This window comes from Erinaceus europaeus, chromosome 15, assembly GCF_950295315.1.
Source record: "Erinaceus europaeus chromosome 15, mEriEur2.1, whole genome shotgun sequence".
Taxonomy (NCBI): Eukaryota; Metazoa; Chordata; class Mammalia; order Eulipotyphla; family Erinaceidae; genus Erinaceus; species Erinaceus europaeus.
The window spans coordinates 23,215,047-23,241,116 of NC_080176.1; the positions used below are offsets into that span (position 1 = coordinate 23,215,047).

The window sequence follows — 26,070 nt, forward strand, 5'->3', positions numbered from 1 at the left end:
CACACAGGTGCCTAGCCCCATCAATAGCACCTGGGGGGAGAGAGAGAGAGAGAGAGGGAAAGATAGGAGGGAAGGAAGGAAGGGAGGGAGGAAAGGAGGGAGGGAGGGAAATTGCTTAAACACACTTGGTGGTACCTGTGTGAACTAGCCCTGCCACCCCATTTTCCTGCTGAGACTCCCACTTGCTGCTGGACGAGAAGCAGTCTCAGTCACCTCTGCGCGGCCGCCCCGCCTATTCTGACCAGCCCAAGCACAGCAGGCGGGCAGCCCCTGGAGGCAGCGTGCCTGATGCTGGACTCCACACAGCTTCACACCCCTGGCTGCCTTGCCTGGGGACGCTCTTGCTCAGCTGACAGTGCATGTCCCATCCTGTCCTCCAGCTAGAGTCCAGTGCTCCAGCTGCTCCTTCTGCCTCTGGCCTGAGAGCTCCCCCCTTTCTCAAACTGCTGGGGTCGCCTCTGCTCTCCCATTTCCACCTCCTCTTGCCCCCCCGCCCCCGTCCACAACCCAGCCTCTGAAGACCTCTGCACCACAGGACACTAGGGCTGTGAGTCTTGTCCATCCCCACAGAACCTAGTGACACCACATCACCCACCCCCAAACAACCCACTGGATCCTCTCCACCAGGACCCAACTCAAGTCTGCACTTGCCCCAGCAGCACCACCCCCCGCCCCAGGACCACACACCCTGGGTCCCTGCCAAGCTGTCCAGCCGTCCTGCTGGTCTGCCTGGTAACAGGCCTCTCGGGTTACTGCAGGGATCGCTTTGCCTTGGAAGCCCCAGCTGTTGCCGGGACACTTCAGTCACCGAGGCGAGGGTCCTGGGCAGCAAGAGAGCCGGCCACAAGCAGGGGAGCACTGTGACCACAGCCACTGCGGTCACCAGTGAGGAAGGTAAGCCAGCCTGGAAGTTCGGGGGCCACTCTGTGTGGCCCAGACAGCCCAGTGCACTGTGGGAAGCCTGGATCCTCCTGCAGGTGAGGCGAGAGCACAGGGAGTGACCCAGAACAGGACTCCTAGGTAGGTGGGGGGGAGGGGGGCTTGGGACAGTGTGCAGGCAGGGATGTTGGGGATGTGGATCAGAAGCCTGGGTCCTAGGGCTGGCAGCCCCTCTGTGCCCTGCCAGCTAGGTGCAGGGGTGCTAGGAGTGGTAGGCCTACTCCTCCCACTTCCCACCAACCCTACCACAGGTGTGCCCGCACAGGGGTGCACACCCGACACTCAGTTCCAGCTCACCCCCTTTCATCATGGAGGGGGGCTGACTGCCCTCACGGGACAAGGACCGACCCCAAGGCGCTTCCAAGCATGGTGAGGCCCCACCCCAGTCTGGAATCAGCGGGCCCAGGAGTCCAGCGCTGCTGCCAAGTCCCTGAAGCCCCATGCCTAGCAGCCAGTGCCTCTGCCTCCATCACTGTGGGGGGCTCTCAGTGTGCCTGGTCCTGATGCTGGTACCCTGGGCTTCGTCCCTGCCCCCGGCCCCGGCTTCCACCAAGGCTCCCCAGATGTCCCAGCCAGTCAGTGGGAAGAAAATCCGACAGGTGGGGGTCGGGCGGTGGCGCAGTGGGTTAAGCGCATGTGGCGCAAAGCGCAGGAACCGGCGTAAGGATCCCGGTTCGAGCCCCCGGCTCCCCACCTGCAGGGGAGTCGCTTCACAGGCGGTGAAGCAGGTCTGCAGGTGTCTATCTTTCTCTCCCCCTCTGTCTTCCCCTCCTCTCTCCATTTCTCTCTGTCCTATCCAACAATGAATTGCGTCAACAAGGGCAATAATAATAACCAAAACGAAGCTACAAGGGCAACAAAAGGGGGGAAAATGGCCTCCAGGAGCGGTGGATTCATGGTGCAGGCACCGCGCCCAGCAATAACCCTGGAGGAGGAAAAAAAAAAAAAGGAAAAAAAAAAAAGAAAATCCGACAGGTGCAGGGGCATCAGGCAGCAGAGGGTACTGAGGGGCACCTGAGGCCAAGGCCTTCAACTTCTAGCCCCACAGACTCTTCTGAAGTTCAGCCTCTCCCAGCATGCTGCCTCCCCACTGAAGGAGCTTGGGACTCAGTGAACACATGCAACCCCATCCCCTCAAAAACAAAAAAAAAACAGCACAGCTAGGAGGAGTGGAAGAATTTGTCAGCAGAGGTCACAGTCCTTTTGCTTCATGGAAGTTGCGCGGGTTGCAGGTACGGATGCATCCAGCAGCTCAGACAGGCAGCTGAAAGGGGCCCTGATTCAGAGAGCTTCTCAGAAAAAAGAGACAATAGTAGGGACATGCCCGAGGCTCTGAGAGGCTTGCAGGGGTCCCCTGAGCACCCCTCTCCCTCCACAGCCCCGCGGCCACCATGCCGGCCACCAACCAGGGCTGGCCCGAGGACTTCGGCTTCCGGCTGGGCGGCTCGGGCCCCTGCTTCGTGCTGGAGGTGGCCGAAGGCAGCAGCGCGCACGCGGGGGGGCTGCGGCCCGAGGACCAGATCCTGGAGGTGGAGGGGCAGGCGGTGGGTGGCCTGGGCTGGGAGCAGCTGGTGCGCCTGGCCCGCCGCTGCCCGCGGGTGCCGCCCAGCCTTGGCGTGCTCCCGGGCCCAGATGGCGGCCCCGCGCCCTGCCCCGCAGCCCCGTGTCCCCCGCGCTGCGCCCGTGGCCTCGCCCTGGGCGGTGAACTGCTCCGCCTGGCAGGCCGCAAGCGCCCTGAGGCCGTGCACCGAGAGCGCAGGCGCAAGGCCCAAGAGTTCAGCCTCAAGGTAGGGGCCTTGTGGGCGGGACTCGGTCGGTGGGCGGGGCTATAAGGCTGATCTGCATGGGCATGGGTGGGGCTTCACGGGCACGTCCGGAGGTGGGTGGGGGGTTGTGCTTTCTGTGGGCGGAGCCGTGCTTCATAGAACCTAAGTGGCCTATAACCTGTGAGCGTGGTCTTAGGTGGGCGGGGTTTGTGCTTGTGTGGGTGGGGCTTAGTTGTGTTGATTTGCATGGAAGGGGACGACTTTGCTGGTTGAATCCTAATGTGGGCGGGGCCACAGGGAGGCGTGTTTTGAGGCAGGTGGAGTTTTGGGTTTATTCGCAAGTGTGTGGGCGGGGCTTTGCAGGTTAGCAGGACTTCTAGTTGGACCCGGCTTGTGCGGGTAGGGTTGCGTTTGCCTGAACCAGACTGGTGGACAGTCTCTCTGGGGTACCAGCGGATGAGATGCCACAACCTGAAAATAGGGAGTCCTGAGAGAACTGCTTTGATATAATAATGAAATATATATGTCTATATAATCCAGCTTCAAGGCTCTGTCCCAAAGTTTGTGATTTTGTTGCTGGGTTTATGGAAACTGCTTTTGTGACTGAGGTAGATAGACGGAAAGCACACCAAGTGTACAGCTCAGATTTCAGACTCACAGAATAGAGTTAATGTGGACGTGGGGGTCCCATGGTAACACACTAACATCACCATGCACAAGGACCTGGGTTCAAGCCCTTAGCCCTCACCTGCAGGGGGTAAATTAAACGAGTGGTGAAGTAGGTCTGCAGGTGTCTCTCTTTCTATGTCTCTCTATCTCTCCTCCTCTTGCTTTCTCTGTGTGCTGCCAGATGTAAGAAAAATGCAAAAGAAAGGAAAGAAAGGACAAGTGGGCGCCTGGGCAGTAGTGCAGCTGGTTAAACGCACATGGCGCAAAGCGCAAGGACCGGCTGAAGAATCCCAGTTTGAGTCCCTGGCTCCCCACCTGCAGGGGGGTCGCTTCGCAAGCGGTGAAGCAGGTCTGAGGTGTCTATCTTTCCCCCTCTCTGTCTTCCCTCCTGTCTTGATTTCTCTCTGTCCTATCCAACAGCAATAACAGCTATGACAACAATAACAATAATGACTACAAAGAGCACAAGGGAAACAAAAATGGAGAAAATGGTCTCCAAGAGCAGTGGATTCTTAGTGAAGGCACCGAGCCTCAGAGGTAACCCTGGAGGCAAAGAAAGAGAGAGAGAGAGAGAGAGAGAAAGAACGAACAGGAGAACACAGAAGTGTTTCCTCAGCCTCACAAGCTCCCACAGGACCTTCTAAGAACTAAGGGTCCGAGCCTCCAGACCAGGAAGCTGGCCCCCAGGCCCAGGTTAACAGCAGAGGACTCTGGTCAGAGCAAATCTCCACCAAGAGCCCACCACCCTGGAAGATGGAGGTGTCTGTGCAGCCCGCCGAGATCCCCGCCAGCACACTCCCTGCCCCAGTTTTGCCTCCTTGAAGGATCTGATATTTAATAGAAAACCCATCAGTCGGGTGGGGGTATAGCATAATGGTTATGCAAAGAAACTTTCATGCCTGAGGCTTTCAAGTCCCAGGTTCAATCCCCCCACACACACACATTGCCATAAGCCAGAGCTGAGCAGTGCTCTGGTAAAAGAAATAAAGCAAGCAAGAAAGAAAGAAAGCCCATCAGTCGGTTCAATCCCCCAGCTCCCCACCTGCAGGGGAGTCACTTCACAAGCGTTGAAGCAGGTGTCTAATCTTTCTCACCCCCTCTCTGTCTTCCCCTCCCCTCTCCATTTCTCTGTCCTATCCAACAATGACGACATCAAGAACAACAACAATAATAACTACAACAACAAGGGCAACAAAAGGGAAAATAAATAAATAAATAAATAAATATTAAAAAAAAAAAAAGAAAACCCATCAGTTCCACAATGGCACCTCCAGCCAGGATGTAGGTTGGACGCTGACACCAAAGCCACACACCGCGGCCCCAGGAGGAAGGAGCTATTTTTCCCTCTTCCTTACATAAAGCGTCTTCCGGCCTGCCATGCTTGCTTTGAATCCAGGCTGCTGCCCACTTTGATTTCAAAGCCCTTAACCTTCCAGGGCCTGGAGGGTGTGGTGGGATGGGAGCGGGCGCAGCTTGGCCCGGGGGTGGGGGGGATGGGGGGGTGGGGGGGTGTCTGCAGTGCTGGCTGCCTGCCAGATCTGGCCTCCCGTGAGGCAACACACATGGATACTCAGGTCTCTGACCAGACACCCTTGAGCCCCTGCTGATAAGCTCTCACTCCCCATGGTGTCACCTCCTCCAGAGAGCTCCTTGGAGCCCCTTCCGGAAGCTTCTGGAATGTCTGGGGATACTAAGGCTCAGCAGCATGTCCAGAGCTGACAATTAGCACCCAGGCTCCTTCCCAGACACTGGTGCTGGGTGGGGTGTGGGTAGTGCTGGGTGCCAGGGCTGCAGGCTCAGAGGAAGACTTTGCAGCTTGGCTGTCTGCAGGTGCAGGAGACTCACACAGGAAGAGGGCACGGGTACCGAGATGCTCAGGGTGACAGGTTGAGCAGGCAGACGGACGTTCCCGTGGGGCAGGAGACAGAGCCGCAGGTGAGCCAGTCCACCAGCTATTAATAGTTCAGATGATGGTCAACAAAGGGAAAGAACAAGGAGACAGCATAATGGTTCTGCAAAGAGACTCTCATGCCCAAAGCTCCAAGGTCTCAGGAGTTCCCTATACCACCACAAGCCAGAGCTGAGCAGTACTCTGGAAAAAGAAAGAAAAAGAGAAAGAAAGAAAGAAAGAAAGAAAGAAAGAAAGAAAGAAAGGGAAAGGAAGGAAGGAAGGAAGAAAGAGAAAGAGAGAAAAGGAAAGAAAGAAAGAAAGAAAGAAAGAAAGAAAGAAAGAAAGAAAGGAGAGAGAGGGAGCAAGGGAGCAGGGGTAGATAGTATAATGATTATGCAGAGAGACTCTCGGGGGCCAGGCGGGATGGCACACCTGGTTGAGCTCATACAGTGCACAAGGACCCAAGTTCAATCCCCTGGTCCCCACCAACAGAGGGAAAGCTTCATAAGTGGCGAAGCAGGACTGCAGGTGTCTCTCTGTCTCCTTCCCTCTCTACCTCCTCCTCTCATTGATTTATCTCTGTCTCTATCAATAATAAACAAATATTTTTAAAAATTAAATAAATTCACCTTTTAAAAAAAGAGACTCAGGGAGTCAGGCAATAGCGCAGCAGGTTAAGCGCATGTGGCATGAAGCACAAGAACCGGCATAAGGATCCCAGCTCCCCACCTATAGGAGAATCACTTCACAGGCGGTGAAGCAGGTCTGCAGGTGCCTGTCTTTTTCTCCCCCTCTGTCTTCCCCTCCTCTCTCCATTTCTCTCTGTCCTAACAACGATGACATCAAGAACAACAACAATAATAACTACAAAAACAAAAAAAACAAGGGCAACAAAAGGGAAAATAAATTAAAATTAAATTTTTTAAAAAAATTAAAAATTTAAATTTTAAAATTAAAATTTTTTTTAATTTAAAAAGTCAGGCGGTAGCACAGCAGGTTAAGTGCATGTGGTGTGAAGCACAAGGACAGGCATAAGGATCCCAGTTCAAGCCCCCAGTTCCCCACCTGCAGGGGAGTAGTCACTTCACAGGCAGTGAATCAGGTCTGTAGGTGTCTGTCTTTCTCTCCCCTTCTCTGTCTTCCCCTCCTCTCCTCCTCTCTCCATTTCTCTCTGTCATATCCAACAACAACAATAATAACTACAACAATAATAAAAAAAATACTCTCATGCCCGTGGCTCCCCAAGGTTTCAGGTTCAACTCCCTACACCACCATAAGCCAGAGTTGAGCAGTGCTTTGGTAGAAAGAGAGAAGGACAGCATAATGGCTCTGCAAAGAGACTTTCATGCCTGAGGCTCCAACATCTGAGGTTCAATCCCTTGCACCACCCTAAGCCAGAGCTGAGCAGTGCTCTGGAAAAAGAAGAAGGAGGAGGAGGAGGAGGAGGAGGAGGAGGAGGAGGAGGAGGAGAAGGAGAAGAAGAAGAAGGTAGAAAGAGAGAAGGAGCAGGGGGAAAGGGGTAAATAGCATAATGCAAAGAGACTCCCATGACTGAAGCTCCATGGCTCCAGGTTCAATCCTCTGCATTACTATAATCTAGAGTTGAGCAGTGCTCTGGTAGAAAGGGAGAAAGAAAGAGAGAAAGAGAGAGAGGGAGGGAGGGAAGGAAGGAAGGAAGGAAGGAAGGAAGGAAGGAAGAAAGAAAGAAAGAAAGAAAGCAAGCAAGCAAGCGAGCAGGGGAAATGAATTGGGTGATGTCTCGGTTTCCCACACAGCAGTTGCATGCAGGCTTGGCCCCACGGCCACTATAAGCCAGTACTGAGCAGTGTTTCTGCTTTCCTCTCTCTTTCTCTCTCTCTCTCTCTTTTTATTGTCACCTTTTTATTTATTTTACTTTACATTTTTGTTATTGTTCTTTACTTATTGGATAGAGACAGCCAGAAATTGAGAGGGGATGGGGGTGATAGAGAGGGAGAGACACCTGCAGCCCTGCTTCACCACTCACAAAGCTTTCTCCCCTTGCAGGTGGGGACTGGGAACTCAAACCTGGGTCCTTGTGCATTGTAACATGTGTGCTCAACCAGGTGCACCACCACCTGGCCCACTTTTCTCTTTCTTACAAAGATAAATAAATAAATTCTCTAAAAATGGAGGAGACAGGGCTGGGCTTCCTTTCTTCAGGAGCACTGAAGCAGGTCTGCAAATGTCTCCCTCTCTAGCTTCCCCTCCCTTCTCAACTTCTATCTGTCCAATCAAATAGAGAAAATGAAAATAGTTAAAAATGGCTGCCAGGATTCATTGAACAGGCACCAAGTGCCAGCAATAACCTGGTGGCAGCTGAGAACAAAAGGAGGGTGGGATAGGAGGACCCAGGTGGTGCACAACAGGTAAAGTGCACAAGTTACCATGAGCAAGGACCCGAGTTCAAGCCCCTGACCCCCACCTGCAGGGAAGAAGCTTTACAAGCATTGAAGCCAGTCTTCTGGCTTTCTGTCTCCCTCAATCTACCCCTTTCTCTGTCCCCCTCAACCTCCCCCTTCCCTCTCAATTTCTCTGTCTCTAGCCAGGGGGTGGGAAGGAGAGAGGGAGGGGCTATCTGGAGTAGTAGATTCCCCCATGCAGGCTCCGAGCCCCAGCAGTAAACCTGGTAATCCAACAGCGAACAACATCAACAATGGCAATAATAATAACAACCACAACGAGGCTACTACAACAACAAGGGCAACAAAGGGGGAAAAAATGGCCTCCAGGAGCGGTGGATTCATGGTGCAGGCACTGAGCCCAGCAATAACCCTGGAGGAAAAAAAAAAGTATTTATTTATTTGTTAATGAGGAAGATAGGAAGAGAGACAGAAAGAACCAGACATCACTCTGGTACATGTGCTGCCAGGGATTGAACTCAGGACCTCATGCTTGAGGGTCCGATGCTTTATCCACTGTGCCACCTCCTGGACCACTTGTCTTTCTTATTATTAAATAAATATTTTTTTCTCCAGGGTTATTGCTGGGGCTCAGTGCCTACACTACAAATCCACTGTTTCTGGAGGTCATTTTTTCCCCATTTTGTTGCCCTTGTTGTTGCTGTTATTGTTGCCATTGATGTTGTTGTTGTTGGATAGGACAGAGAAATTGAGAGAGATGGGGAGACAGAGAGGGCAAGAGAAAGATAGACCTGCTTCACTACCTGTGAAGCAACCTTCCTGCAGGTGGGGAGCCAGGGGCTCGAACCAGGATCTTTGCATGGGTCCTTACTTCGAGCCATGTGTGCTTAACCCACTGCTCTACCGCCCGACCCCCCAAAAATTTTAAGATAGAGAGATAGGAGGAAGAGGAGGAAAAAGAGAGAGAGGGAGAGAGACTTGCAGCCCTGCTTCATCTGCAGGCAGCTTCCTCCCTGTAGGCAGGTGGTAGGCAGGTAGCAGGGCTAGAACCCAGGGCCCTGCACATGATAACGTGTGCACTTGACCAGGTATGCCCCTCGGCCCCACAGCTTGGTTGCTGTAGAGGTGTTTTGTTTTTGTTTTTTAATATATATATATATATATATATATGTATATATATATATATATATATATTTTTTTTTTTTTTTTTCCCAGAGCACTGCTTAGCTCTGCCTTGTGGTGGTGTAGGAGATTGAACCTGAGACTTCGGAGCCTCAGGCATGAGAGTCTCTTTGCAGAACCATTATGCTGTCTACCCCTGCCCTTGCTGTAGAGGTCTGTAGAGGTTCACACTTTCATGTCACCACCGGTCCCTGTCACAGACCTTGGGAGGGCACACATCTGAACAGGGAACCCATCAGCTTGCTCTGCTCACCACAAGCACCTTTCCAGGAATTTCCTCGCAGCTTTCGTGCAAGAGGATTCACGTGCCACAGGATGCTCCTGCGTGCAGCGGCTGTAGTGCTCCTTTCAGGGTGCCCCGGGGCTCGCCCTGTCCAGCTGACCGGGGCTGCGTTGCTCCTATGTCTTCCCTGGAGCTACGCTGACTAGGCTGGGTCACTGGAAACCCCAGGACGAAGCTCTGGCTGGCAGAGCCCCCCACAACTCAGCTTCTCACTCCTGTCTGTCCCACCCTCAGACCCTCGCCCTGTCTTGTCAGGTGTCTGGGAGAAGCCCTGGGGGCCAGGCCACTGGGTAAAAACTAGCAGCAGGATTCACTTATTTATTTTATTTTTGAAGCTTTTATTTTATTTTTATTTTTTTTATTTTTTATTATCTTTATTTATTCAGTAAAGACAGCCAAAACTTGAGAGGAAAGGAGGAGCTAGAGAGGGTGGGAGACAGACACCTGCTGCCCTGCTTCACCACTCATGGAGCTTCCGCCATGAGTGGAATTGGGACTGGGAGGGCTTGAACCCCAGTACTTACACACTGTAATATGTGCACCCAAGCAGGTGCACCACTACCTGCCCCCTCGTTTATTTATTTTAATGAGAGAGAAACCAGAGTCCTGCTCAGCTCTGGCTTCTTGTGGAGCTTGGGTTTGAACCTGGGCCATCAGAGCCTCAGGTGGGAAAGTCTTTTGCAGACCCACCATGTTGATTAATTACAGATGGAGAAAGAGGCCGGGAGCATCTGTGGTCTATGGGGTACTGGGATCAGCTCCAGGCCGTGTGGCTGAGCGCCCACGCCCCCCCTCCCCAAGAGCCAGGGGCCCATTTGCACATTTACCTCCAGGGAGTGGACAAAGGGAACCGGAAATGGGGTGAGGCCTGCACTCCTGGGGGCTTGGCAGTACAACCAGAATCTTCTTCTCCGAGGAGTTTCTGGGCCAGTGGGGGGGGGGGGCGTGCTGAGGTGAGAGAGACTAGCAATTAGCCAGCCTGGCGGGAGCCCAGCGCTCCTGCCCAGCCCCTGCCGTGCACAGCCACGGGGGCCGCCTCTGGGGTTCTGAGCACACGCCTGGGCCATAGCTTGGCTCCTACCGGCCCCGACCCCACCCCCTCCCCCTTGCCAGGCTGCTGTGAGGGCTGGAGGGACCCCATGAGGATAAGGGGCTCACCACAGGCCTCTGGCAGTGCCAGAGGTAAACTGAGGCCAGTGAGTGACACCCCGTTGTTCTGCCCATCCATACGGGACCCTTCCTCCAGGTGGACGAAGTCTTGGGGGACCAGCCGATGGCCAAGGAGAGGGTGTTCTCGGCCCTGAAGCAGTTCGCAGCGGAGCAGAGGGTGGACGACCTGGTGTGGGTACTCACACAGGTGCTGCCCAGAGAGGCCCATGGACCGGTGCTGGACAATCTCAGGTGCGTCTCCTCAGGGTCCTCCTCGCCTCAGCCAGGCCCCCGCCTGCCTTCAGGCTGGATCCCGCGCAGGGGTGGGAGGAGAGGCTGGGCCATCGGCTGGGGCCTGCTCCCACCTGGAGGCCCCGTCTGCCCTGCCCTCCTCAGACCCACAGCAAAGAAACCCCCCCACACACACCAAAATGCCTCAACGGCTTTAATTTCAGAGCTTAGTTCTATTACTACTATTATTTTAATTTTTAAAATATTTTATTTTCCTTTTTGTTGCCCTTGTTTTTTATTGTTGTTATAGTTATTATTGTTGTTGTTCTTGACGTTGTCATTGTTGGATAGGACAGAGAGAAATGGAGAGAAGAGGGGAAGACAGAGAGGGGGAGAGAAAGATAGACACCTGCAGACCTGCTTCACTGCCTGTGAAGCGATTCCCCTGCAGGTGGGGAACCAGGGGCTCAAACCGGGATCCTTATGCCGGTCCTTTTGCTTTGCAACACCTGCACTTAACCTGCTGTGCTACTGCCTGGCTCCCTATTATTACTATTATTATTATTATTGCCACCATGGTTGTTGCTGGAGTTTCTTCGATGTCTGACTACAAACCCACTGCTCCTAGTGGCCTTTTTTTCCCCCCTCTCTATTTTATTTGATAGCACAGAGAGAAATTGTGAGGGGAGGGGAGACGGGGGTTAGGGGATAGAGAGCATAATGGTTGTGCAAAGAGACTCTCATACCTGAAGCTCCAAAGTCCCAGGTTCAGTCCCCCAACCACCATCAGCCAGAGCTGAGAAGTGCTATGGGGGGCGGGGGTGATGATAAGCAGGAAGGGAAGGAGAAGGAGAGAGACTTGCAGACCTGCTTCACCACTTGTGAAGTATCGCCCCTGCAGTTGGGGAGTAGGGGCTAGAACTTGGGCCTTTGCACCTAACCGAGTGTGCCACCTCCCAGCCCAACAGAGAGTGAGTTCTTCTTAATGATTTTTATTAGAGAGAGTGTGAGGGAACACAGACTAACACATCAGTCTGGAGTATTAAACATTAATAATCTAACTACAGACCTCATACATGCAAGTCTGATGCCCTACTCAGTGTGTGCCCTCCCCCCCATGGGCCACCTCCAATTCTCCTCTCTCTTTCAGAGAGAGAGGGAGAGAAGAGAGGGAGAGACAGAGAGAGAAAGAAAGGTGCCAGAACACAGCTCTGAGAGCTGGGCCAGGTCAGGACCACACAGCAATGAGGGCCAGGTCAGCTGAGCAATGTCAACTGTTCAGTCTTGACTTTATTTTATTTATTTAATTAATTTTTTAAATATTTATTTATTTTATAGAGAGAGCCAGAAACCAAGAGGGAAGGGGGAGGTAGGCAGGGAGAGAGACAGAGAAATTCCTGCAGCCCTGCTTCACCTCTCACAAAGCTTTCCCCCTGCAGGTGGGGACCACGGACTCTAACCTGGGTCCTTGTGGACTGTAACATGAGTGCTCAACCAGGTGCGCCACCACCCAGCCGCCCAGTACATTGGCTTTAGATCCTCCAAAAGTATATTGTCCCTTTTAAACAAAGCATTTTATTTATTTATTTATTTAAGATTTTATTTATTTATTTATGAGAAAGATAGGAGGAGAGAGAAAGAACCAGACATCACTCTGGCACATGTGCTGCTGGGGATCAAACTCAGGACCTCATGCTTTGAAAATCCAAAGCCTTATCACTGCACCACCTCCCAGACCACTTATTTTATTTATTTATTTATTTATTTATTCCCTTTTGTTGCCCTTATTGTTTTCCTTGTTGTTTTATTGTTGTTGTTATTGATCTCTGTTGTAGGATAGGACAGAGAGAAATGGAGAGAGGAGGGGAAGACAGAGAGGGAGAGAGAAAGATAGACATCTGCAGACCTGCTTCACTGCCTATGAAGCAACTCCCCTGCAGGTGGGGAGCCAGGGGTTCAAACCGGGATCCTTACTACGATCCTTGCGCTTTGCACCATGTGCGCTTAACCCACTGAGCAGCCACCCAACTCCCTAAACAAAGCATTATTATTATTATTAATTTATTGAAAGAAGAGAACCATACATCACTCTAGCATATGCAATGTCAGGATCAAACCCAGAACCTCATGCCTAGGAATCCAACTTTTACCCACTGTACCCCTTCCCAGGCCAGTAGAAATATTATTATTATTATTAATGTTTGAATTGCCTCCAGGGTTATCACTGGAGCTTGGTGTCTGTACTCCTGGTGGCCATTTTTTCCTCTTTGTTTTCTTTCTTTCTTTCTATTTTATGTGAGCAGACAGGGGAGAGGAGAGGAGAAAGAGATAGGGAGAGAGAAAGACAGACATCTGCAGCCCTGCTTCACCGCTCATGAAGCGCCACCCCTGCAGGTGGGGAGTGGGGGCTCGAACGCAGGTAAAGTGTGAGCTTAACTGGGTGCACAACTCACTGGCCCCTACATGCATTGTTTCTACGAAATGATTTTTAAAAAATATTTATTTATTTATTCCCTTTTGTTGCCCTTGTTGTTTTATTGTAGTTATTATCGTTGTCATCATTGTTGGATAGGACAGAGAGAAATGGAGAGAGGAGGGGAAGACAGATGGGGGAGAGAAAGATAGACACCTGCAGACCTGCTTCACCACCTGTGAAGCGACTCCCCTACAGGTAGGGATCTGGGGTCTCAAATCGGGATCCTTATGCCAGTCCTTGCGCTTTACGCCACTTGTGCTTAACCTGCTGCGCTACCGCCCTACTCCCGGAATGACTTTTTTTTTTAAAGATTTTATTTATTAATGAGAAAGATAGGAGGAGAGAGAAAAAACCAGACATCACTCTGACACATATGCTGCCAGGGATCGAACTCGGGACCTCATGCTTGAGAGTCCAAAGCTTTACCTCTGCGCCACCTCCTGGACCATGACTGAATGACTTATTTATTTTTAATTTATAATTTTTTATTTTATTTATTTTCCATTTTGTTGCCCTTGTTTTTATTGTTGTTGTAGTTATTATTGTTGTCATCCTTGTTAGATAGGACAGAGATAAATGGAGAGAGGAGGGAAAGACAGAGGGGGAGAGAAAGATAGACACCTGCAGACCTGCTTCACCGCCTGTGAAGCGACCCCCTGCAGGTGGGGAGCCGGGGGCTCCAACTGGGATCCTTAAGCTGGTACCTGCGCTTTGCGCCACGTGCACTTAACCTGCTGCGCTACTGCCAGACTCCAAGAATGATTTTTTAAAATACTATTTTATTAATTTATTATTGGATACAGACAGAAATTGAGAGGGGAGGGGGATATAGAGAGGGAGAGACAGAGAGACATCTGCAGCCCTGCTTCACCACTCATGAAGCCTTCCCCCTGCAGATATGGACCAGGGGCTTGAACCTGGGTCCTTGTGCACTGCAGTGTGTGCGCTTAACTAGGTGTGCCACCGCCTGGCCCCAGAATGATTTTTTAAAGAACCAGAACAACACTGTTGGGGTCTAGCTTGTGGTGTGCGGGGGGTGGAGGGGATTGAGCCTGGGATCTCAAAACCTTGGGCATGAAAGTCTTTTTTTTTTTTTTTTTCATAATCATGATGCTTGATGCTATCTCCTCATCCCATTCCCTTAAACTCATTGTTTATTAAAAATCCATTAATTTTCTGGAGGGAGAGAGGCAAGCTGGGAGTATGCATCTACCTGTCAATGCCCATGTTCAGCAGGGAAGCAATTACAGAAGCCAGATCTTCAACCTTCTGCATCCTACAATGATCTTGGGTCCATACTCCCAGAGGGATAAAGAATAGGGAAGCTATCAGGGGAGGGAATGGGGTACAGAGTTCTGGTGGTGGGAATTGTGTGAAGTTGTCCCTCTCTTATCCTATGGTTTTGTCAGTGTTTCCTTTTTATAAATAAAAAAAGAAATATTTTTTTAAAATCCATTCATTTTTTAAATAAAATATCATATCTATTTTATTTTAACGAAAGGGAGGAAGATATAGAAATGCCAGAGCCCTGCTCAACTCTGGCTGATGGTGGTGCCCGGGATTGAACCTGCGACCTCGGAGCCTGAGGCAGAACCCTGACAAGGTCTCCCCAGCTCTAAAGAATTAATTGTTATGAGCGAGCAAGAGAGACCAGAGCAGGCAGGGCTCCCCTGTGGCATATGGTGGCGCGAGGGGAGGGAAGGGGAGGGGTGGGGTGGAGTGGGGGTGGGGGTGGGCTCCTGGTCCTGAGTCCGGCTGCTGTGCTGAGTCCAGAGCCCTAAGGTTCTTTAGCAGAAAAGAAAAGAAAAAAATCTCGCGGGCCTGCCAACCCCTATTTGCCTCCCTTCCTCCCTCCGCTGGGGCTCAGCGGGCCAGGCGGCTGCCTCCCCCGGGCTGCCCCTCCCAGGGCCCAGCCAGTATCCGCGGGCGAGATGAGCTGCCTGGGGTAAGCGAGGCGGAGCGGGAAGAAAAAGAAAAGTTCCTTCTCGCTGCGGAGAGACGGGGTCCCGGGGTCCTGGGGTGCTGAGGGGGGGGCGGCCCCGCGCCCTGTTGTCGCATGTTCCCCGGGCGGTGGCCGGGGTGGCCGGGGTGGCAGGAGGCCCTACCTCGGGTGCCCGCGCCCCCTCGCCGCCGGTCGGCCTCAATCCGTGCCTCCCCGCCTGGGATGCGGGTCCAGCCGGAGGGTCGGCACAGCTGGGCAGGGACCCTGCCTGGGGCGGGCCGCAGCCTCTATAGTCAGCGTGTCAAGAGCGACAGGAAAATTGGGATGGCTGCGGAAGGAGAGGGGCGGCGCCCAGCTGGGCTCTGCGGGAGAGGGGTTCCCTGCTACCCTACCCCCCTTTCTTCTCTGCCCTTCCCCACCCCTACCCAGCTGCCGACCCACCCTGGGGTGCCAGGATGCCCCGGATGCACTGGGAAGCCCCACAGAGCATCTTGGCGGGGGGTGCAGTCACAGACACAATGATCTGTGACCCCAGAAGCTGAAGAGCATCAGGGAAGGCTCACAGGAGGAGGTGGCATCAGGTCCAGAGTGGTGTTTCAGGCCTGAGCTATGGGGGTTGGTGCCTTATCCCTGCAGAGGTGGGAAGACCCCCCCACCCAGGGCTCAGCAGGGTCCCGCCTCCATTCAGAGGTGCCTGTGCACTATAAAATGAGAGCAGGGTTCCCAGCGGCCAGCCTTACCTGGATGGGCCTGAGCAGGAACCACCCCACATGGAGTGGGGACCAGGAAGAACTGGGGATCCCCACCACACAGAGGAGACAAAGTATAAATGAGAGGGTGAGGTGCCAAAGGGCAAGTGTGTGTGTGTGTGTGTGTGTGTGTGTGTGTGTGTAAGGGAGAGGGGGAGGGGGAGAGGGGGAGGGAAGATGGAGAGAGGGAGAGGGGGAGGGAGAAGGAAAGGGGAGGAGGGGAGGGAGAGGGAGAGCTTGCAAGCACATTAGCTCAGCAGAGGCTGAGACCCCCCCAGTTGGCATGTGACCTCTGTGTGTGTGTGGGGGGGTGTCCTAGTGGCCCACACAGAAGGCAGGGGAGGGGTGGGATGGGGGAGAAGCTGGGCAGCAGGGCCTGCGCAGGGTGGTGGAGGGTGCAGGGTGGTGGAGTCCTGCACTCCAGAGCTCCCACCGGCAGCCAGTGCTGGGTGTTCCTCTGGTTGAAAGAGAAAGTTCAGGGGCTGGGTGGTGGCACACTTGGTTGAGAGCACATGTGACAGTGCTCAGGGACCCGGGTTGGAGCCCCAGTTCCCACCTGCAGAGGGAAAGCTTTGCAAGTGGTGAAGCAGGGCTGCAGGTGTCTCTCTTTCTCTCTCCCTCTCTATCTCCCTTACCCTCTCAATTTCTGGCTGTCTCTATCCAATAAAGATAATTTAAAAAACCATAAAATGTAATAAAAAATTTAAGAAGAAAGAGAAAGTTCAATTCAATGAATCTAGAATAAACTCAAAATTTTAATTCAGGGCAAGGGTGAGCGGGGGTTTGAACTCTGGCTCTTTGTGGGAGCACAGGGGCTGCACAGGTGTTGGAGAGCCACGCTGTGGTATGTCCTGCTCTGCTTCTCCCTCCTCACTTAGAAAGAAAAGAAAGAAATAAATAAAAAGAAAGGGAAATAAAAAGAAAAAAGGGGGGTCAGGCAGTGGTGTACCTGGTTGTGTGCTCACATTACAGTGCTTAAGGACCCAGGTTCAAGTCCCTGATCTCCACCTGTAGGAGGGGTTCTTCACAAGTGGTCAAGCAAGTCTACAAGTGTCTCTCTGTCTTTCTCCCTCTCTATCTCCCCTTCCCTCTCCATTTCTCTGTCCCATCATATAAGGGAAAATGACTTCCAGGAGCAGTGGGTTCATGGTGCTGGCATCAAGCCATTATGACAGCCCTGGTGGCAATAAAAAGAAAAAGAAAAAAAAAGAGAGAGAAAAGGAAAGAAAGGAAGAACCTTAATTAAAGTGCTTCCCTAGCCCCTGTAAGGAGCTCAGTGGCCTTGTAGCCCAGTGGTTACTGTCATGGTGGGCACCCCATACCCCAGTAGCTCCCCTAGGGCAGCGCTTGGGGAGGAGGCAGGGAGGGCGTCATGCAGAGGATGTGGGTCAGCAACAGCCTAATGTGGGTCTGTCCCCAAAGGGACCTCGGCCTGATGAAGTGGTAAATTACTTTATAATTAGGACAGTCGGGACACATGACAGGGTCAGGAGGGACAGGAAGCCAAGCCAGCTGGTGTTTCAGGGACACGAAGCCGAGAGTGGAGGGGACAGGAGTGGGGCAGGGACTGGACTCGAGCCCCAGTACTCCCCAGTACCTACTGTGAGCCCCAAGATCCTTGCTGGACTTAAGCAGCCTGACGGGGTCATCTGGGATGCCGGGTCCCCAGTCCCTCCTGGCACCCGACAGGAAGCCACTCAGAGAGCGCTCTGCCTGGGAGATGAGAATGGGGCTGCGTGGACACCGTGCCTCCCTTCCAGCTCCTCTGACGTGCTTTTACCCGTCTATGTTTTGACTTTTAATTATTTATTTATTGGATAAAGACAGAGAGAAATTGAAAGGGAAGGAGGAGGGAGAGGGAGAGACAGAGACCTGCAGCCCTGCTTCACCACTGGCAGAGCTCCCCCTGCAGGTGTGGTGAGGGGCTTGAATCTGGGTCCTTGCACATGGTAAAACGTGTGATCAACTGGATGCACCACTGCCCGGCCTCATTTATTTACTTATTAAAGATCTATTAGTGAGAGGATGAGAGAGAAAGAGAGCAAGGGGACCGGAATGTTGCTGGTACATTCAGTGCCAGGGATTAAACCTCAGCCTCGTGGGCTCAATGCTGTAGCCACTGCACCACCTCCCAGGCCTACCGCCAGCCCCCTGCTTGAGTGACAAGTGTTAAGACCACCCTAGCCCTCTGTGCCTGGGTACCATCTGGGAAACCGGAAGTGGCCATGCTCAATTCCTGGGCATCTCCAGTCAGGGAGGTCTCTCCACTGTGACTCTAGTTCTCCACTGTGTGTGTGGTGGGGGGGGGGGCTGCCAGTCCATCCCTGCTTAAGCTAGTGGTGCTGGCTCCTGCCAGGTGTCCTTCTCAGACAACCCACACTGACCTAGATGGTGCCAACTGCCCCCCCACCACCGCTGACTGCAATGGCCGCCCGCCCTGCGTGCTGCTCCGAGGCCCCGGGTCTGGGGGACTGTGTCCTCGGTTGTCCCTGGGCCAAACGCTGGCTCGCTGCAGCTGGGACAAGGGACAGCCGGGGTTCCAGCTGTCAGAGGTTCCAGACTTTCCCCTGCAAGGGAGAGGAGACCTGGGGAGGACTGGCATGGACCTGCTCCCCTAGGGCAGCTTCAAGGGGTGGGGGTTGCAGGGCTCGGGGTCCCTGCTTTTGGGGTGTCCGCTTTCTGATTCTCTGCCTCTCCTCCCCTGGGCTGGACCTCACTCTCTCCTGGGAGGGAGGACACAGCGATGGGGGCCCCCTCGACTGCCCCCAACCCTCTGCTCCACTCGCTTAGACGTGGCCTTGGGCCCACCCCGCTCCCCTCCCAGGCTGAGCCCCCTCTGGTCTCCCAAGCTTTTGGGGGTCCCTTTCCCTTAAGTCCTTAGCCTCTGGCCCCCGCACACTCATTCTCTTTGTGCAGTCTGGAGGCCCCCCTTCTTCTGGGTTGAAGGAAGATCGAGCGCATCTCGGCATCTCCGGGGAAAGCCACCAGCTGACTCCCCGCCCCCCAGGCCTCTGCTGTGGTGGTGGTGGGGGCGGGGCGGGGCCTGTCGGGGCGGGGCCTGTCGGGACGGGGCGGGGCCGGGCAGAAGCGCGGGGAGTGCTGCGCCCCTTCTGCTCTCCTCTCTGTCCCCCACTATCGCCCTCTTCTCCCGGCTGACAGCTCCAGATGGGGAAGGACCAGGGCTTCTCTCGGCACTTTCGGTAGTTCCCCTGCCGCGACCTCACCGCGCGCCCCCCGCCTCCCTAGGGCCGGCGACGGGGGTGGGGCCAGGGCTGGGGGGGTCCCCTGGCCGGGGTGGGAGCCCATAGACCTGGCCGAGTTGGACGGGGCGGAAACTCACTGCGAGGGGTTCGGGGGCGGGGGGGGTTGCTGGGACAGGTGCGGGGAGCCCCCGATGGCAACCTGCCTCTGGATCAGACGGGAGGACAGACCCCCCCCACTGCGCGCCCGCTGGGGCAGGGGCGGAGGGCCACGAGGTGGACCCCCTGCCCCGGCTCAGCGGTGACCCGGGCCTTGGGATCAAGCTGCAGCCACCCTGGCCGGCTGGTGCTCCTGGCAGACCTTGCCAGGGCATCGGGCAGCTGGGGGGCCCAGGAAGGTACGTGTGTCGCGCCAGACTCCTGGGTGGAGTGGCCTTCTGGGAGGGTGGTTCAGTTTGGTGTTGGGGAATCTCTGCAGCTGGCCAAGAGCGGGTAGAGTGACCACGGGTGGCAGGGTATCCATGGGTGGGCAAAGTCAACACGAGTGGGCATAGCTGGCCAGGAGCCCTGGCTTGGCAACCCGCCTGGTTGCCTGGAACACTGGAACCTAGCAGAGCTCCTGGGGGTGGGGTAGGGTAAAGGGGTGTTGGGTCTTGTTAGTGCCACCCACAGAAGTCAGGGGGCAGAGTGGGGACCACTGTGTGTTGCCAAGGAGGGCAGCGGGCCACCCTGCCCTCTCCTCCCCTCAGCAGGCCCCGGCTTTAGCTGTGGGTGCAGAGATGGAGGAAGGGAGCCTGGGGTGGCCACCGACCTTCAGGACCCAGCCAAGGTGCCTGGGCTGGACTTGAACCTGGGCTGAACCAGGGGCTGATGGTCACTTGGGGACTTCAGAATTCACAGCGTGGTGACTCCCAGCTCCCCCCCCCCATAGCAGGAAGCCCAGGGCCTGTGGCAGGCGTGGGGGGGGGGCACCGCAGGTCTCACTGAAGGGGCCGAGAGATAGCTCACCAGCATAGTGCACTGCTTTGCCATGTGCACAGCCTAGATTGGAGCCCAGCACCAACCTGCAAGAAGTGAAGCATGTCTGCAGGTGTCTGTCTTTCTCTCTCCCTCTCTCTCTTCCCCTCCTCTTACAATTTCTCTGTCCTACTAAATAAAAATTAAAAGTAGCTTCTGGGGGCAGAGGATAGATAGCATAATGGTTCTGCAAAGAGACTTTCGTGCCTGAGGCTCCAGAGTCCCAGGTTCAGTCCCCAGCACCACCATAAGCCAGAGCTGAGCAATGCTCTGGTAAAATAATAACAATAATAATTAATAAAATTAACTAGCTACTGGGAGCAGTGGCATCCTCATGCAGACACTGAGCCCCAAAAATAACTATGGTGGCAAAAAAAAAAAAAAATCGAAGGAGCTGGCATGAGGCAGAAGGGGAGTCCAGCTAGTTGAATAAGTGTGTGCAAGTGCTTATGGAAGGGACCAATAGAGGACAGTGTGTGGGGGCCGCAGCCACTGCAGGGGCCCTAGGTGGGTGGGGGCAAGCTGAGGGCCCAGAGCATCTGACTCTGGACACACTGGGCAGGCCTGGCAGGAGGGAGGGCACAAGCTGGCCTGGAGGGCTGCAGAGGGTGGATGCTAGAGGAGGACGGGTCGTGGACTGGCTTCAGGGACGTGGGTGTGCCCAGTGGTCAGAGCTAGCAGGACAGCTTGAAGGTCTGGGCACTGAGCCCTTAGCCCCCAGCCCTGGTGAATGACCATGGACCAAGCTGGGTGGCAGCAGGGGTGTGATATTGGAGTATTCCCATACTCAGAGTATTTTTTAATAGGCAAGTTGCTTTTTAAAAATTTTATTATCTTTATTTTTATTTATTAGAGACAGCCAGAAATCTAGAGGGAAGGGGGTGATAGAAAGGAAGAGACATAGAGACACCTGTACCATTGCTTCACCACTTGCAAAGCTCTCCCTCCAGCAGGTGGGGACTGGGGGCTGGAACCTGGGTCCTTGAGGTTTGTCACATGTGCGCTCAACCAGGTGCGCCTGGTCCTGCTTTTTTGAATTTATCTTATTTATTTATTGGATAGAGACAGCCAGAGATTGAGAGAGGAGGGGGAGATAGAGAGGAAGAGAGACACCTGCAGCCCTGCCTCACCACTTGTGAAGCTTTCCCCCTGCACGTGGGGGCTGGGAGCTAGAACCGGGGTCCTTGTGCACTGCAACATGTGCGTTCCACCAGGTGCACCACCACCGGCCCCAGGGGTTTGTTTGTTTGTTTTGTCTTTAGATAGAACAGAGAGAAATTGAGAGGGGAGTGGGAGGTAGAGAGGGAAGGAGACAGACACCTGCAGATCTGCCTCGAGTACCCCCCCAGGTACCCTGCGAGGGCCCAGCAGGTGGGAAGCGGGAGGGGGGGCTCGAACTCGGGTCTCCCCCGCAGGATCTTCATCCCCAAGAAGCACCGGGCGCGCTTCGACGAGGTGGTGTCTCAGGGGCTGCTAGGGAAGCTGTGCTGGGCGCGGCGGGCGCAGGGCGCGCAGAGACTGCGCAGGAGCCGGAGCGAGGAGCGGCCAGAGCGCCTGCTGGTGTCCACGCGGGCCAGCGCCCCCCCGCGCCGCCCGGACGAGCCGCCGCCCCCTCGCAAGGCCACCTCGCTGCTGGGGGGCCGCGCCTGCCCGGGGGGCGCCCGCAGGTAGGTCTGGGGGCGGGGCGGAGGGACACCTCAGCCTCTCGCCTGCCCGCACCCCAACCTCTTCTCCGTCCCCAGGACAGTGCGCATCTACAAGGGCAGCAAGAGCTTTGGCTTCACGCTGCGCGGCCATGGACCGGTCTGGATCGAGTCTGTGCTGCCTGGTGAGCGGGGGCTCGGAGGCGGCTGGCCTGATGGTCCCCTATCCCGGGAGGAGGGGCTTCAGTGCTGCTCCCCTCCCCAGGTCCCAACCCCAAATAGCCTGCGCCCTCTGGCCTTTACAGATTGAGGACTAAGCCCTCCGAGTTTGGGGTCACTGCTGAGTCTCAGTCTCTCTCTCTCTCTCTCTCTCTCTCCCCCCGCCCTTTCATTTTCTTTCTTTTTTTCTTTTCATTACTACCAGGTTTATCACCAGGGCTCAGTGCCAGCACTACAAATCTGCGCCTGGTGGCCATTTTCCCCCTTTATCTTATTATTATAATTGTTATTTATTTATTTACTTATTTTAAATACTTATTTATTCCCTTTTGTTGCCCTTGTTTTATTGTTGTAGTTACTACTGTCATCGTTGTTGGATAGGACAGAGAGAAATGGAGAGAGGAGGGGAGACAGAGAAGGGGAGAGAAAGACGGACACCTGCAGACCTGCTTCACCACCTGTGAAAGGACTCCCCTTCAGGTGGGGAGCTGGGGGCTCGAAATGGGATCCTTACTCTCTGGTCCTTGCACTTTGCGTCACCTGCGCTTAACCCGCTGCGCTACTGCCCAGCTCCCCCTCATTGTTATTTTTACTGCATTGTATAGGACAGAGAGAAATTAAGAGAAAGAGGTAGAGATAAAGAGGAGAGAGAAAGGGAGACATAAAAATGAAGAGTCCTCCCTGCAGGTGGGGAGCAGGGGTTCAAACCCGGGTCCTTGCACATGGTAAGATATGCACTTAACTGTGTGTGACACCACCAGCCCCTACACACACCCCTTTCCACCACACCCACACTCCCGTGCAGAGCTGAGTCACCTGCAAGATCCACAGCCTGCCCCTAAGCACCTGGTGACCCAGACCTCCAGTGCCCCCTGCTCTCTGCTGTTCAGCCTCTTTCTCTGGCCTCTCCTCACCCCAGGAAGCTGCACCGCTCCCGGGAAGGTGGTGTCTTTCTGCCTGCTGAGCCCAATGCTCCAGTTCTTGCTCTGTGAACGGCCATCTCAGAGACAGGCCTGGAGGCTGCTGTCCAGCATCGGCCTCTAGAACTGACTCACCCTTCCTCTTCTGGCGTGTCCCTCCCTTATCTGCCACCAGCCAGGCCCCACCTCTCCAGGCTGGCAGCCCCAGGCCTGCCTTGTCATCAGAAGCCAAATGGATGCTTTGATAGGGGCGTCCACAGAGTGAGGGAAACTGGTCGAGGAAGGCTCTGGCCAGTCACGGAGCAGGACCTGGTGGCGGGGCTCCTGACTCAATGATTGCTTCTTTCTTTCTTTCTTTCTTTCTTTTTTTAATATTAGAGACATAGGGAAATTGAAATGTGAGGGATTGCGGGGTTAGACAGCATAATGGTTCTGCAAAGAGACTCAAGTCTGAGGCTCCAAAGGCCCAGATTCAATCCCCTGCACTGCACCACCATAAATCAGAGTTGAGCAGGGCTCTGGTTAAAAGAGAGGGGGAGAGAGAGAGAGAGGAGTTGAAATGGGAGAGGGGGAGAAAGGTGGGAGAGAAAGAGATATCTGCAGACCTGCTTCACTGCTCATAAAGCTCCCCCCTCAGCAAGTGGAGAGCATGGGCTTGAACCCAGATTCTCTTTTATTTTTTCCCTCATTTTATTAGCTAGGACAGAGAGAAACAGGAGGGGAAGACAGAGGGTGAAAGATGAACACCTGCAGACCTGCTTCACTGTTTGTGAAGTGACCCACCCTGCAGGTGGGGAGCTGGGGGCTTGAACTGGGATCCTTGCACCGGTCTTTGTGCTTTGCGCCATGTGCACTTAAGCTGCTGTGCTACCACCTGGCCCCCCATTCATCTATTTATTTTATTTTATTTTTTTAAATATTTATTCCCTTTTGTTTTGTTGACATTGTTTTATTGTTGTAGTTATTATTGTTGTTATTGATGTCATCGTTGTTAGATAGGACAGAGAAAAATGGAGAGAGGAAGGGAAGACAGAGAGGGGGAGAGAAAGACAGACACCTGCAGACCTGCTTCACCGCCTAGAAGCGACTCCCCTGCAGGTGGGAAGCCGGGGGCTGGAACCGGGATCCTTACACCGGTCCTTGTGCTTGGCACCACGTGCACTTAACCTGCTGTACTACCGCCCGACTCCCTCATCTTCTTATTTTGGTGAGAGAGATATAGAGGGAAAGACACACACACAACACACATACACACACACACACACCTACCCACCCGGCCCCCAGGATCCAGATTCTTTTATTTATTTTTTATTTAATTTTTAAAAATATTTATTTATAAAAAATAAAAAAAATAAAAAAATAAAAAAAGAAATGTTGAGGGGGGTGGGGGGTATATACCACGATGGTTATGCAAAAATCTCTCAAGCCTGAGGCTCCAAAGTCCCCGGTTCAATCTTCCATACCACCATAAACCAGATCTGAGCAGTGCTGGGGGGGGGGGTATGGAGAGTGGGGAAGTCATGAAATGCATAAAGAATTTCCTTTTTAAAAAAATATTTTATTTATTTATCAATGAGAAAGATAGGAGGAGAGAAAGATCCAGACATCAGTTTGGTACATATGCTGCTGGGGACTGAACTCGGGACCTCATGCTTGAAGAGTCTAATGCTTTATCCACTGGACCACCTCCCAGACCACTAGGGAATTTTTTCCTTCCCTCCCTCCCTCCTTCCCTTCTTCTCTCTCTCTCCCTCCCTTTCTTCCTTCCTTTCTTTCTTTCTTTATTTCTCTCTTTCTTTCTTTCTTTCTTTCTTCATCTCTTTTTTGCCAGAGCAATGATCAGCTCTGGCATATGGTGATGGTAGTGCAGAGGACAAAAAAAAAAAAAAAAAAAATTATTTATTTCCTTTTGCTCTTGTTTTTTATTGTTATAGTTATTGTTGTTGTTATTGATGTAATCGTTGTTGGCTAGGACAGAGAGAAATGGAGAGAGAAGGGGAAGACAGAGAGGAGAGAAAGATAGACACCTGCAGACCTGCTTCACGGCTTATGAAGCGACTCCCCTGCAGGTGGGGAGCTGGGGGCTCGAACCGGGATCCTTACACTGGTCCCTGCGCTTTGTGTCACATGCACTTAACTGGCTGTGCTACCGTCTGACTCCTTGTTTATTTATTATTGGATAGAGACAGAGAGACATTGAGGAGAGGAGGAGATAGGGAGAGAGACAGAGAGACACCTGCAGACCTGCTTCACCACTCGTGAAGCTTTCCTCCTGCAGGTGGGGACCCGGGGCTTGAACCCAGGTCCTTGAACACTGTAATGTGTGTACTACACCAAGTGCGCCACCACTCCCCCCCCCCGTAATTGTTAATCCTATGCTACACCATCTAGACTAGTCAGCATGAATCCACCACTTCATTTTCAGCCCCAGAGAAAGGACAACCCCCAGCCCCAAGTCTTCCCTGGTCATTCCCCTTCCTCCCCCAGTCGTCCTCAAGGCCTAAGAGCACCAGTCCCTATCTGAGAGCATATATATTCTATATCCACCCACCAGGACCTTCCCTGGTCATTCCCCCTCCTCCCCCAGTCGTCCTCAAGACCTAAGAGCACCAGTCCCCATCTGAGAACATATATATTCTATATCCACCCACACCAGGACCTTCCCTGGTCATTCCCCCTCCTCCCCCAGTCGTCCTCAAGGCCTAAGAGCACCAGTCCCCATCTGAGAGCATATATATTCTATATCCACCCACCAGGACCTTCCCTGGGGCTCCGCGTCTGCGTGGGGGCTTGAGGACTCCTCCACTCCTGGCGGACTATCATTGTTTATGATGATAATGTTTTAGGTGGAGGGTGAGAGAGAGGGTGGCGTGTGGGGCGGCGTGGGGAAGCACCAAGGCCGCGGGAGGCGGGGCTGATTCCTGCAGGGGCAGCTGAGTGAGGAGGTCCTAGTGTGCCAGAGTTCTTCCCCTGTTCTGTGGAGTCAGGCCTCATGTGTGAGTGCTCTTATGGTTCTAGACAGAGAAGAGGGAGGGAGAGACACCACAGCCTGGGAACTCCAGTGCCACGGCACTTTTCATGCAAGACCAGGGCTCGAACCCAGGACCCACACACAGCAGGGCACACGTCCCTCCCCAGTGAGCTCTCTCCCCAGGCCCCCTCCCTCTCATTCATGAATCTAGGGGACACACCTGGATTACCATGCACAAGGAACTGGGTTTGAGCTCCCGTTCCCTACCTGCAGAGAGGAAGCTTCATGAGCAGTGAAGCAGGTCTGCAGGTGCCTCTCGTCTCTCTCCCTATCTTCCCCTTCCCCTCCCTCTCTCAATTTCTCTCTGTCCTATCAAATGAAATTACAAAAAAAAGGGGGGGGATGGCCACCAGGATAGGTGGATTTGTAGGATTCCTAGTGC

At 53.6% G+C, this 26,070-nt stretch overlaps 1 protein-coding gene across 3 annotated transcripts in view; it reads left to right on the forward strand.

Moving 5' to 3' along the window:
- Positions 1 to 726: 726 nt before the first annotated feature.
- GRID2IP (Grid2 interacting protein) overlaps positions 727 to 26,070 on the forward strand; it is a 53,232-nt gene continuing 27,888 nt past the window's right edge. For 2 of the 3 annotated variants that reach the window (XM_060173248.1, XM_060173249.1), the window contains exons 1-3: positions 18,756 to 18,858; positions 21,291 to 21,542; positions 21,618 to 21,703. In XM_060173248.1, the coding sequence (XP_060029231.1) occupies positions 18,824 to 18,858; positions 21,291 to 21,542; positions 21,618 to 21,703 (373 nt within the window). In that variant the 5' untranslated portion in view covers positions 18,756 to 18,823. Of the gene's footprint in view, positions 1,021 to 2,317; positions 2,727 to 10,357; positions 10,513 to 18,755; positions 18,859 to 21,290; positions 21,543 to 21,617; positions 21,704 to 26,070 lie in introns of those variants that run through there. The other variant, XM_060173251.1, reaches the window with a different exon arrangement.